The 12,223-nt window shown below is 35.6% G+C and overlaps 2 protein-coding genes across 3 annotated transcripts in view; one reads left to right on the forward strand and one right to left on the reverse strand.

Moving 5' to 3' along the window:
• Positions 1–4,889, reverse strand: part of eef1akmt2 (EEF1A lysine methyltransferase 2) — a 10,275-nt gene extending 5,386 nt beyond the window's left edge. The window contains exons 1-5 of the mRNA XM_014001832.1: positions 4,735–4,889; positions 3,424–3,489; positions 3,172–3,286; positions 2,726–2,833; positions 777–993 (exon numbers count right to left, since the gene is read on the reverse strand). Of these exons, the coding sequence (XP_013857286.1) occupies positions 777–993; positions 2,726–2,833; positions 3,172–3,286; positions 3,424–3,489; positions 4,735–4,844 (616 nt within the window). The 5' untranslated portion in view covers positions 4,845–4,889. The remainder of the gene's footprint in view (positions 1–776; positions 994–2,725; positions 2,834–3,171; positions 3,287–3,423; positions 3,490–4,734) is intronic.
• A 32-nt stretch (positions 4,890–4,921) lies between these two features.
• Positions 4,922–11,406, forward strand: abraxas2 (abraxas 2, BRISC complex subunit). Of its 2 annotated transcripts, none has more exons than XM_014001792.1 (9): positions 4,922–5,028; positions 6,236–6,326; positions 6,687–6,723; positions 7,076–7,142; positions 7,649–7,839; positions 8,786–8,908; positions 9,224–9,308; positions 9,409–9,526; positions 9,770–11,406. In XM_014001792.1, the coding sequence occupies exons 1-9, from the start codon at positions 4,957–4,959 to the stop codon at positions 10,345–10,347; spliced, it is 1,362 nt and encodes a 453-aa protein (XP_013857246.1). In that variant the 5' UTR covers positions 4,922–4,956; the 3' UTR covers positions 10,348–11,406. The 2 variants fall into 2 exon arrangements, with proteins under 2 accessions (XP_013857246.1, XP_013857254.1); XM_014001800.1 differs by having other exon boundaries at positions 8,789–8,908.
• Positions 11,407–12,223: the final 817 nt, after the last annotated feature.

Here is a 12,223-nt window from a genome sequence, read left to right on the forward strand (position 1 = left end):
ATATACACACATACACACACACACACACATATGGATGTGTGTATGTGTACACGTATAAATGTGTATATATTTTTATTTTTATTCTATTTTTGTTAAAAAGTGGCAGATGTTGATTTTTTTCTTCTTCTGCTTCCTTTCATTTTGTGAGATTTGTGTTTCTTTTTTTTTGTTGTATTGAAATTTTTGTTTTTAATCGAAATGAATAAACGATTAAACTAAAAAAATACCTAAAAAGTAGCTTGAATTGCAGAAAACAACTCAAAGAAACATGAAAATCTTAAAGTAGCAGAAACAAGCTGACTGAAGCACAAAAACTGAATTAGCAGAATAACTGAAAAGAGCAGAAAGATAGCTGAAAAGCAGAAAACATATATTAGCAAAAATGAAGCTGAAAGAGGCTGCGAATAGCAAAATAAACTTAAAAACAAAAGGTGTGAAGTGCAGGAAATGTTTAACTATTTAGAAAGATTTTTAGGATGTTGAAGACATCTCCATTTATTTTCAACAAGCAGAAATAATGGATATAAACGTCAAATATCTCACGCAGAATAAACTATTGAAATACCCATAGCCATAGCCGGAAAGAGTTGTACTTTTTTATATATGAATTGTTGAAATAGCATAACAAAAACTGTGGAATAAGATACAYGTTGAAAACGAATGGAAGAAGTCGGATTATCTGAGTAATGTGAATGCTTCATAGCATTTATACAATAAAGCACTATTCCTCTCATTAAACAGAAGTATTTATTATGTAATGAAATATTTTCTCTTACCTTCACCAAATCTTTCGAGTAGCTGCTCTTTAGTCCAGTTACAGGAAGTGATAGAGAAAAAGCCATTGTCTTTAAGAGCAGCTTTTAGAGCTTGGACATACAATTTTTTGCCCTCCTTGGTATTATCTGGGTTCAGACTGATTGCATCAAAAGTTCCCTTATCGATGCAGACATCAAAACCTTTCAGCTTCCCTTGAGAGTTTAGAAAATCCATCTCCTAAAGTAAAACAGAAAGTCAAAACTTAAGAGTCGTGGATTTTTTTTTAATCTTAAACATCTAAAACTGTTAAAATGGAAATCATGCAATAAAATAGAATAAAATATTTTTTGTTTAATTTCAGTGTCAGAAATGGTGGTGTCACAGCAGCTAACTCAAATCTGCCCAGACTTGCCCAAGTACCAGTGAAAGGACCCCTTTATCTGGACGGAGGGGAAGAACACCAGACCTCCGGTGTGAACTCACCGGCCACATACTCATAAACCATGTGCCACAAAATATTCGGTTTATGGAGGAGCAGCAATAATGGCTCACTGGAGTCAGAAAAAAATACATGTTTGTGAGTTTGAACATGTAAAATGTAAAAAAAAAAATCTCAAAGAAAACTGAAGATGCAGGTACAGCCCAATGTAAATGGAGAAGGGCTGGACTGTAGATTTAAAACCATAAATAAAAGCACAGTTAAATTATTTTGGCAATTCCAAACACTTCATAAATGACCAAAGTGCCAACATTCCTCTCTCACACGCTTCCCGTTCTCACCAAGGGTCAATATTGACTTTAATGGCAGTGCCTTCTGCCCAAGCAAAGTGCCCACCTTCATGGGTGTGTAATGTATACAACATAAGAAACAAGAGCATGCACATACAAGGGAAATTCATTCAACGTGCTTCAAAAGACCACCTACCATTTATAACCTGTTTTTTTYTTCTTCTGAACATGCGAGTGGTCCTGCCAGTTCTTTTAAGGCTTGAGGTGGGCAGACTCTCACCACTTTCAAGGCCTTTTCTTCCCAACCAACTCTCCCCACATGGTAAACATGGCAAAGGTTTCATAAACCTCAGTGGGCCAGAGTTCACTCTAAAGCTATAGTGTCCCAGTGGTAATTTAGATTTGTGGGGCATTCAAGCAGATTAGCTTATCAAGGTACACAAAAGTTAAATGTTCAAGAATGGTAAATATGTATTTTGCAGAGAACACTCTTCCCCTTCGGCTTATGAAATATTCTGCCATACTAATAACCATTTCAATGAATAAATGACACTCAGATATGCTGCATATTTGCTTTCAAGACCATCCGTCTGTACCGAGTCTCTTCATACCCTTCAGCAATTGGGATAAATGATGATGAAGTCCACTTTTTTTGCATAATCTTAATTTAGTTGAAACATTGTGGAATCATAAGTTTTGACTTGTGTAGTTAATTTTATTTATTTATTTATTTTTTTCTTTCCATGTGTTGTATCTAAACCTATGGAAACATTTTTCCTTAAAAGGTACTGAAACAGTAGGGCAGGCAGGTTTTTTGTTTTTTCTTTTCTCAATAATTTTGCTTCTTTATTAACTAAATCCACTACAGATGTTGCTTCCAACAAGCTTTAATTTAGTTTAAATCCCAACCTAATATGTTAAAAATCCCCAGTAAAGATTTTTAGACTGCGTGTGCTTATATTTGTTGGTGATAGTCTAGAGACTGTACAAGTGTCAGCAACTGTGGCACCGATTTTGGAGAAAATGTTTGTTTTATCATAAACGTGTTGCTTTCTAAATTAATATTTATATGTGTTAATAAACCTTGCTCAGCATGTAAGTTATAAGATTTGCAGCTAAACTACAGATGTTAAAACTTAATTTTACAAGCATTTGTTTGCTTGAACAGAACACTTTTATTTCCTTCAGTGTTYCTTTGTATCATGCAAATCTGCATCGTATAGGAGTATTATGAACCCACCTTTACAGTGACATCAGTCAAATCTTCTGCCTGCAGAACTTGTCTGGCTAATTGTATTGATGCTGGAGAGTAATCGATACCAGTTAGATTCCTGTATCCATGGTTTGCCTGGACATCAAAGACAAAGTAAGTAAAGAATATGTTTAACTCATAATAACAGTTTTGTCAAACTTGCCATACACTAAGAACTCAGATTACCAGAAGCACATGCTGTCTGCTTGATGTAATTCACTCCATTTTATTTAAATTTTAAAATGTGAGTGCTATAAAAGCGTAAGGCATGTATACTGCTTAATAAGCTTTAATAATAACATGTATCTTATTACACTGGCTAAGTCAGAGATAATGCTATGTTGGCAAATTGACCCGATTTAGTAAAAATTAATTTTTGCAAAGACTTGAATGAGAATGTTGTGAAATCGCATTTATATCAACTTCTTTCCCACCAGTTCAACTAGAAAGGCCCCATTTCCTGTGCCAATGTCAAGAATGGCAGCRCTTTCGGGGATTTTAGCTTTGTCCATCCAGCGCAGCACGCGACTCATGCTTTCCTCGCCAAACCTGACAGGAAACACAACAAGCAGACTTTAACAGCTGTTATTAGGAACAACAAGTCATTAAAGCAAAACAAATTATTGTCAGTCATGTCAGGTCCCGAGTAGTGCCAAGTTACGTTAGCAAGAAAGACTTGTTCTTACCAAATCTCACCAACATCTCCTATGTCTGTGAATGTATCAAGTTCTTTCTGATAGGTTTCCTCCCAGCTGCAGAATAGAACAGTCAGTGYTTTAAATACAGCACAATATAGCATTTTGTTGCATTGCTAAAATTGCAGATTATTGCACAAAATCCAGAGTTGTAAAGTAACTGAGTACAAATACTTTGTTACTGTACTTAAGTTGAATTTTTGGGTATCTGTACTTTACTTGAGTAATTATTTTTCAGCCTATGTCTTACTTCTACTTCTTACATTTTCACACAATTATCTGTAYTTTCTACTCCTTACATGTTTAAAAAAGGCAAGAAGTAGAAAGTCATTACTTTTATTTTATTTTTGCTTGTTTTCATTCCAGCTTGTTATTGTAAAAAATAAATACTATCCATATAAATTGTGCCGCCTAGATAGAGTGAATTTAATTGTGGTTGAATAACAAGTATAAATATATTAAATTCTGATATCGTATTAGTTTGTACACAAACAAATCATGTCACACTGCAGCAGGACATAATTATTAAAATTAAAGTACTGTACTTAAAACGTATTTGTATTTCATGAATTATATTATTACATTTGGCCTGCAGGCCTTGGATAGATTTTCATTTTGGAGAAATGTTTTGTGCAGCCTTGATATACGGTATGTATATAAACTGAAACATCTGGACTGGTGCATCCAAAATTTAACAAATTAATTATTTTATTATAACATATTCATTTCTGCATTTTTTWTTTWTTTTTTTTTTTTTTTTGGGGGGGGGGCACCTCCTAAATGTCCTTACAGAAAATCTAACTGCTCATTTTAAATCAATACTTTTACTTTTAATACTTGAGTACATAAAATATCCTTTAAGACTTTTACTCAAGTGATATTCCTAAAGGAGACTTTAACTTTTACCCAAGTATTTTTTTTGTAAGATACTTGTACTTTTACTCAAGTATCACTTTGTGGTACTTTATACAACACTGACAAAAACTGAATGAAAAACCACTAAGCAGCTTTGACTCATGCATACAATGTTAGAAAACTTATTCTATAATAAATTCAAACTTTTCTTGAAAGTTGTTCTTTCCTTTACTATTTTTAGTCAGAACAAATATGGTTTACTACATAGCTTAAAAATGACAAATATTCAACTTTCCTACTGGAAATATAAAATCTAATAGTAACTGCTGATAGTTGTGTTTTCAGACTAAATTGATAAGAGCTGTATCTTATGCTAGCTACTAGCAGACAGTGTGCAACGATCAGTTCTACGTTTCAGTCCAAAAAAACAAGATGAACAGTACTCACTATTCTCTGGTGCCRAGTTTTGACGTTTCAAAATCATTATCTGAGCATCTATCTTCCTCGGAATCCGAGCTATTTTCGCAGCCATGTGAGCTTTCTCCAGCCTCTGCCATGCTACAGCAGATAGTGTCAAAACGTTTCCGCCTACATTTCCCATAAGAACTTGCGTCAGAGGAGCTGCTTGCAACCGCAGGGGGCATTGGGATTGATAGGGATGTTTCCATCATGGCGGCTTCCATTTCAGGTTATACTTTCAGTTCTGTGTGTTATCACAGCGCTAATAGCAACTCGGATCATGTAAGTATTTAAATTTTCTCTTTAAAAACTACACTTGGGTGGTTACTATCGTTTACAAAGCTCGACGGCGCGTCTGGTAGTCCATTAACGCCATTGTTTTGTGTTGTTTTCCGGTGTCATCTTCCTGTTGTTGGTTCCGTCTATCTACCGGCAAAAATGATTTGATCAGACTGTGTAGTGACAAAAACAAAAAGACAGGACTGATCGTCTTAGGATCTAGTGCATTACATTTAGACGTGTTAAATATTAATTTGTAGAAACAAATATTGAGAGCTACACATTTGATAGCTAGTTATACGAATTCATGCAAAGTTTGAAAACCAGGAAATAGCCGGTGGTTAGCTACTTAGCATGAAAACATTAGCTACCAAGTCAAGTGACTTCCGTGTGTCGATACAGCTAATCTTTACGGCCACTTCCTACTGTACTATTATGAACATAAAAAAAATAACAAACACACATGTAAATGTCAACCAGAATATTAGAATAACACGGAGCTAACACATCGTACATTTGTTTTGTTTTTGTTTTGCAGCTTCTTGCTAGCTCGTTTTTTTATTTTGTCAGTTTTAGCTTGCCAAGTCGTTCTCGAAACCCACGAAATGCGTTCGATAAGTAGCAGTAAATGATAGTAAGCTCAACTAAAGTTACTTTTATTAGCATAACTTAGTCCCTAAAAAAATCACCATGATGAAGTCCGTCTGTACTTCAAAACACGTTTGCCTGCATTCCTAAAATACTTCCTCATGGTGTCATTTACCGCTGTGGCTAAAGCAAAAAAAAAAGTTCAAGTTGTCTGCAGTAGTTTAACAACTAAATAAATCTTATGTTTTAAAGATAAATAGAAAAACCTCAATTGCAGTATAAAGGTCAATGGATTAAAAGCTCTTAAAAAGAGGTCTTGTAAAATCACTGTAGCAAATTGAACTTTTAAAAATGTATTCATGTAGAACAAMTTAAGCTATTATGAGCTAATTCTAGATCCTACTATGATTCTGTTTGACTTGCAATTTATACAAAAAAGTTTTTGCTTGCAAGTTTGAAAAAAAAAACCCTGTTAACATTAAACATAAACAACATAAAAAAATCAAATGTTTATTTCTTTAGGATTTTCTCATCACAAACATGTGCACTGTGGGAGTATTGCCTTCATGATTTATTCCATAGTAATGCTTAACGACAAGTCTTTGAAAATGTCGTTACACAGGAGGGCTTCCTATTAGGAGACGTAAGACAAGAAGAAACTGTCAGCATCAGTGATGCGCAGATTAGCAATGCAGAGCTGCTGCAGGTAGTAGGTAAGCACAGAAACAAACAAAACACTGGTTTTGTTACACTTTCTGTAAGCAGTATGGATATCGCTGAATTAGTTATTCTGTGATAAGTAATAATCTTGAGGCACAGTAAAAAGGCACAGATTTTTTTTGTGTTTTTGGCGGGCATTTTGTTTTGAATTCAGCACAGGTTTAAGGGAAATACATTATGTTTAATTTCTATTTAAATCTTGATTGTAACGTAAAACAACACCACCAAAAACAACTATAAGTAACAAACACAGAGTTTAGCAATAGTTTTGGGTCTACACTCTAGTTAAAGTTTGATTAAAGTGGATAATTGACACAGTAATTAAGAGCTCTGTTACTGTTTGTTCCCACCAGAAATCCATAACCATGATCCTTGTGCACAGTTGTTTAGGTAAGCTATGACTTATTTACTCTCATACAACTATTTTTATGAAATTTAGTCAGAAACTTAGAAATGCAATTATTGTGAAGGAAAAAAAACATGACTGGTTTAAAATAATTTAAAAAAATTGTGGCCTGTTGTGATAGTCACACATTAGGTTTTGGGTTAGATTTATGTTTAGGTCACTGAGCATAATCTGACTGAATTACTATCCACACATTCTAATGTAGCTGAATTAATTTCACATATCTTCAGACAAAACAGGATAACAGATGAATAGTGTGTCAGAACCTTACATATGTTGAACCTTACTGAATGTGTCGTAACTTAACTTGCTTTTCTTATTTTCCTCTTTTATCAGCTTTTATGACTACGCAGGTAAAGTCAATGAAGAAAATCTCAACAGCATCCTTAAAAATAGACGAAAAGTGAGTTCTTTTCTTCTTTAAGGGTGTSAACAGACTCATGGTCATGAAATTTGTTTTCCCCCTTTAAACCAAATCATTAATTTNTTTGTTTGTTTGTTTATTCTTATTTTAGGGTCATTTCACTTACCCTGATGTGTCAATGACCAAGAACTGGCACTCAACATGTTGGTTAAGAATTATCCATAGTAACAATCACATGATGGAGAAAAAAAATGTCAAAATCTTGTTAGGAGTATGATTTCCTTTCAGTATTGGAATGTAATGAGGAAATAAATAATGAATGTATAGTAAGCAAAGGGTGTGGGGGTGGCATTTAAACAGCACTTATTGTATAAGCTTGTCTCATTTGAGCATTGTTATATATATATATATATATATATATAATTTATTCTTTTGCATTTTTGATTAATAAAAATATGCTTGGAAATGGTTTTGTACAGAATCCTAAAATACAAAGTTTAATAGTTAAATAACAGAATTGTTATTATTTATTTTTTGCCATTTAGAATGTTATTGGTTGGTACCGGTTCCGGAGGAATTCGCAGCAACAGATGTCTTTCAGGGAGCAGATTATCCACAAACAGCTCACTCAGCTGCTTGGTGTGCCCGACCTCGTCTTCCTTCTTTTTAGCTTCATCTCTACTGCCAATAGCTCTACACATGCACTGGAGTATGTGCTCTTCAAACCTAACCGCAGGTGAGAATGACTTGTTGAACACACATACCCGTACCTTGCCACACTAAGATCAGATCATTCAATTCTACAGACCAAAATGTATCTGCGAGGTACTTATCACATTTTCTTTGTTGGTCGTCAGAAACACTTCGTCTTCCTATGTTCTAGTTTGAGCCAATCTGGTTGCACCCAGGCTTTGTTTTTATACTTGTAAAACTGCTACAATTGGCTTTTCTGGTTTTTGTTTTTATATTAAGCCAGTTTCTCAACTTAAACAATGAACAGTAGGATACTGGCCTCTGAGGACATTATTGCCTCTTTGTTGGTGATCTCATTTTACTTCATAGCAAGCATCCCCACTGGATTATTATCCATTATTCTGTAATTAAACGTATACTAAACATGTAATGATTTTCTAAGACTCTATTATTCTTATAATCCCCATCTTAATATTATTATTATAAATTGCTCAAAAGCAATAAATACATATTATCAAGTTAAAAAGTCTGCGTCTAGGATTCTGTTACCTTAAGAAATAATGTATGACTGCATTTATTTAATAATAAACACAGTTGAAATTTGAGAAAAAGAAAACAGTAACTATGTTGACAAATCTGAGCTGGAGTATTACGATAAACAATCTGGAGTGATGCAGTTTTTGTAGAACTTTAAATTAGGAATTGAAATAGCTAATGATTTGTGCCCATTGTTCATTATATGGAAGGTTAGTTTTTAGGTTTTTTTTTATCAAAGTCCTTTTTATTTCTGCCCCCTTTAATTTTTAAAAGATTGTTCTTTAAGCAAAGCAACGAGTCCCTGATTGCACATTGGTCTGTACATGAATGTGTTGGATTGGCTTTTATTAAATTGCAAGTGTCATTTTTTAAAAATGGGTACACCACTTTTATGTAGGTTTGAATTCTTTGTGTTTCATAAATTGTGCTCTGAAGGTGCCATTTCCTCTCAGTAGGTACAACCAGAGGATAACCCTCACTATTCCAAACCTTGGCAACACAAACCAGCAGGAATACAAAACCTCTTCGGTACCCAACACTTCACTCAACTACGCAAAGGTCATCAAAGAGCATGGGTACGTTTTGAGCACTTTTTTTTTTTACATCTGACTTATGTCAGATTTCAGTTAGGTCAGTCACATGCATGGTATGAAATATAAAATGTAGAGCAGCTACCTGTTTTCACCTGATGAGGGGTTACGTAACCAACGCAGCACTACCCAAGCTGTATAAAAATGTTTTCCATTACCTGACAATTTTTTTTTCTATGTTGATAATTAAAAACTAAAAAAAAAAATCTCAAAGAACGTTATTAACACAGGGTTTTTTTTAATACTGCAATTTAAATTTAAATATGTAATAAAAGTCTGTTTTGGTAAATGTTTCATCAGGGCGGAGTTCTTTGACAAAGACGGTGTGATGAAGGACATCCGAACAATATTCCAAGTCTATAGTGCACTACAAGATAAAGTCCAGGTGAGATGAAAAATGTGCATTTGGTGGATCTCGTCATCCACAAAAATTTAAATTCTTTGCTCAGTAGATGTGTTGCATTTGCTTGTACTTATTTTTTCAGGCTGTGTGTGCGGAGGTAGAACAAAGTGAACGTATTAAAGAGAAAATTCAGCAAGATGTGAATAAACTGAAACAACAAATTGCTCTCAGGAAGCGAATGGCAGCAGAAGAGGAGAGAAGTATGTACCTTTTGTGGTTTCTGTTGAAAAATATGAGTCATAAAATGTCAAATATGTGCTGGTTTAGGTCTTTTGAAGCATTGGCTGACTTTAGACCAAGAGTACAAGAAAAAATGGATGTTTTGAAGTAATTATTTTATTATTTACTAGCAGTTAGTTTTATGTGCTGTTTTTACCCTGCAGATTTCAGCTTTTTTTTATAAGTTGTATCTCTCTCTCTCTCTCTACCTTTTTTTTGGAAAGGGCGCATTGAAAACTCTCAATCCACTGAAGTGGAGAACACAGAACCTTGCGAGGCTTCTCTTCTATCCAGGATAAATTTTGAAGCCCCCTCCGCCCCAGAGCGGCCCAGTACCTCACCAAACCCACCTTCCTACACTGACCTCTTGTCCCAGGATGACAATCTGCTCTGCTCCTCGTCCCCACCAACCAGTGCTGCTCTGTTGCCCCGGCCCCAAGCCGTGGGCTCTCCAGGACACCCTACCCCTGTCCYGCTGGGGACGGACCTGGGTCTCGGCCTCAGGCTGGGCATGGGCCTCAACGCCAATTTGAATCCCGTTAGCACTCCCAGCACCCCGTACCTCGGCAACGGTGACGGCTCAAGCTCCGATTCATTAGATAGACAAGCTGCCGGGCAAGAAGATGACGACGACGACGATGAAGAGGATGACGAAAATGATGAAGATGAGGATAGCAGTGAATATGAGAACTTAGTAAGTGAAGGAACTCGTTTAGCTATGGTCTCAGCCGGCGTTTTAGCTCATGGTCGACCCGCTGCCCTCAGCCCCGATGGGGACGCTCGTGGCTCACAAATGACATAGAAACACGCCACAGGACGTGAGAAGGACATAAATAGCGAACACCTTGAGAGGTGGGCATCTGAAGCAATCAAAGATAAGCAAATGTAGACAAAAGAAGTGCCAGTCCTGAAAGTGAAAGGCATGTGCAAGTGGTGTCCCGCTGTGTCATTCTTGTCGTCTTAGTCAGATCTCCATTTTAAGGGGAAACCTTACCAGGCTTTGCAGGTTCATCTCACTGGGCTTTAAACTCGTMTGTTTTCATATTCTCTCAGAACTGAGGTTGATCATGGTACGTAAGTTGTGGGTCTGTCTCGTTCCCAAGTCAGATGTGAATTTTACAGACCAATTTATGCCAGCTGGTTGGCAGACTTGATTTTGAAAAGACAAGCCACATGTTTTTTTATGTTTTATGTCTGCATCTTTTTGTCTCACATTTGCATCACAAACTTTAATCTCCCTTTCTTGCATTACCTCTTGCACTGTATTATGTTTTCTGAGCAGTCCCTTTAAAACCGTAAAGGGAAGAAACTCGGCAGTCTTTGGTCTTTGTGGTTACTAACTTTATTTCTGAAATGATATACATATATATATAAGATTATTTTATGTTGGACTCCATCTTTCACAGTTTTGAAGAAATAAATCAAACAGTTGTCTATTTAAATAATGAAAAATAGAAGCAAAATTGACTCTGCCACTTCTCTAATGGGTACTTTATGTATGCATATGTATGTTACATTACCTGTTAATCTAATTTGATTTATTATGGAGTCAGTGTCCTTCTTTTCTATGGTTATATTTAAATTATATGCACTTTGCTGCACTTAACAAAATTGAAGATCTTTACTTTCTTGTATTATACCAATGGTGACATTGTGCCACTTGTCCTCTTTAATCATCCTGAGCCAAATTCAGCATTTTTTTTCTTTGCATTGTATAGGGTTCACAGTTCCAACACAGTGTACTGTAGCTTTACTAACCAGATGTTTAAAGGTCCCTTTGCTGCTGCAACACAGAATTACTACTAAACGTTGCAATTGTCTGTTCTTTTTCATATAAAATATGGCTGCTACTTTCATTTTACCATGTTTRTTGTCTTAATACTACTGACCATGTTCGCATTACCCATTCAAACACCCTTATCACTGACTCGTCTCTATTAAAGCAGCAATAGAAGGCAGATACCCACTGTAGTGTTTGAATTGTAACCTTGGAAATGGACACGGATCTCTTGCCTACTTGTCTTTGCATATTTGACCGCTGCGCTGATCTATTTTCACTATTGTGGGTCAGTGTTACATATGTGGACCTAAATCATGTTAATAAAAACATCATGACCCGTGCTTTAGTATACAGTGCCTTCCACTCAGGTCAGTTTATATCTGCACACAACACATTCACAGCTCTTTAGAAAATATATATGTTTGCAGCATTCTAACAATAGGTTCTTTAGCTGATTGCTCTTTTTAAATGTGTTCGATCTACCTAAAATAATCTTTACTTATTTACCTTAATGTCTTTTAACTTCTAAGTTTACCTGCATCCCATGGTTGCAAATGTGATTCTTTTTATTTTTTTTAATTATTTGCTGCCGAATCATTCAAAACTGGAAATGCAGCCAAGCCCAACTAACCAATCAGCCTGTAGGGAAAAGTTGGTGAGGAGAATGACTGGCATGCAGGAAAGTGTGTTTACACATCTGACCTGGGTAAAGCATTTACCTGCCTTGCATGAACTGGYTGTTCTGGACACCAGTTGAATCCAGCATGAACAAATGTTTGCACTGCACAAGATACGTGGTGGTGGCAGACACTTTGCCTTGTGAACAAGCTTTGCTTTACTTACACAGGTTCTTTATATATGTGTGGTTTTTTTGTTTGTTTGTTTGTTTGTTTGTTTG

This window comes from Austrofundulus limnaeus, unplaced genomic scaffold (genome assembly GCF_001266775.1).
Source record: "Austrofundulus limnaeus strain Quisiro unplaced genomic scaffold, Austrofundulus_limnaeus-1.0 Scaffold0, whole genome shotgun sequence".
NCBI lineage: Eukaryota > Metazoa > Chordata > Actinopteri > Cyprinodontiformes > Rivulidae > Austrofundulus > Austrofundulus limnaeus.